The sequence below is a fragment of the Rasamsonia emersonii genome, assembly GCF_000968595.1.
Source record: "Rasamsonia emersonii CBS 393.64 chromosome Unknown ctg1118621760280, whole genome shotgun sequence".
In the NCBI taxonomy this organism is placed as follows: Eukaryota; Fungi; Ascomycota; class Eurotiomycetes; order Eurotiales; family Trichocomaceae; genus Rasamsonia; species Rasamsonia emersonii.
In genome coordinates this window covers 1-1110 of record NW_013563107.1, presented here as the reverse complement: position 1 = coordinate 1110, position 1110 = coordinate 1, and the positions used below count along the sequence as shown (strand labels likewise).

Below are 1110 nucleotides of genomic sequence, written 5' to 3'. Positions count from 1 at the left end.
GAACCTTCTTCTTCGAGATGAAATTAGGACTCTACGAGCTGAGACTGAGCGGAAAACTAGAAAGAAGGCAAGAAGGCGTGCTATTCTAGGTAATGATACCCTTTTATCTGTACAAGAAGGCCAAAATCGCATTCAGCAGCTTGATACGCAGCTTAATGAGAAGCTTGATGAGCCTACACCTATGCCTCAACGGCGAGCTCCACAACGCTGCAGTGGCTGTGGGACTATTGGACATACCATAAGGAATTGTCCTAATAAATAGCTATATATTCAACTACTAGATAGTCTAATTTAATTGTATTGGTGGTTGAAAAGCTTCAAAATTATAGTGGGTGCGGCGAAAATTCGTCGCTCGGTGGTATTCGTCGCTCGGTGGTTGATTACGTTAGTTACTATGTCGTGCTTATATAAGCAGGTCCTGCCGTCGAATGAGATGGCATCATACGAGTCACGAAATACCACAGGAACAGAAGGCCAAGCAAGTAATATATAATAATCATCGCATAAATAAACAGTAACTTTTAGATCGTATGACAACACATCATCCACCAGACGCCAAAGCAGAATACATATCATATGTACGGATGACAAATGCAGACGAATGCACCATGTCCCAAGGATATCCATCCCTCTAGAGAGTAAGTAAAGTAAGAAACGAAAAGAAAGGAAAATGTACAACAAAGATCGCTTCATCCAAACACTTCCCGCGTGTCCAACGCATCCCGTTTCTTCCCCTGCTCCGCCAAGCCCAAAGTAGACTTCTTCATCAGGCGGTCCGTCTGCATATCCTGGCGCTGGGCACGCCGAGCCGCCTTCTGCAGCCGGATCTCGCGACGGACCTGGTTGGGGCTGACATACTCCTTGTTCTCGTAAATGACGGGTCCTCCAAAGCTGCCTTCGAGGATGACGATCGGCGTCAGGACGAAGCGGGGGCCGATCTCGACAAGCGAGATGTCCGGTAGATTATCCCTCTTCACGACCGGCTTGTCATCTGGGGTCTCTGTGGCTTTCTTACTGCCCTTCTCCGACTCGCGGATCTCGTAGACCCGAATCCAGATCTTGCCATCCACGCCGAAAATGCCAATGATACGGTCGATAAACGGCTTCATC

The 1110-nt window shown here is 47.7% G+C and overlaps 2 protein-coding genes across 2 annotated transcripts; one reads left to right on the top strand and one right to left on the bottom strand.

The window, feature by feature from the left end:
* Positions 1-635: 635 nt before the first annotated feature.
* Positions 636-962, top strand: T310_5426 (uncharacterized protein; the record flags this gene model as incomplete). The annotated part of the gene is made up of 1 exon (XM_013471708.1): positions 636-962. A coding segment is annotated over one exon (327 nt), but the record flags the coding sequence as incomplete, so codon positions are not given.
* On the bottom strand, positions 690-1109 carry T310_5424 (RNA-binding protein required for biogenesis of the ribosomal 60S subunit; the record flags this gene model as incomplete). Its single annotated transcript, XM_013471707.1, has 1 exon — positions 690-1109. One exon carries the CDS (start codon positions 1107-1109, stop codon positions 690-692), a length of 420 nt encoding a protein of 139 aa, XP_013327161.1.
* Between the last annotated feature and the right edge of the window lies 1 nt (position 1110).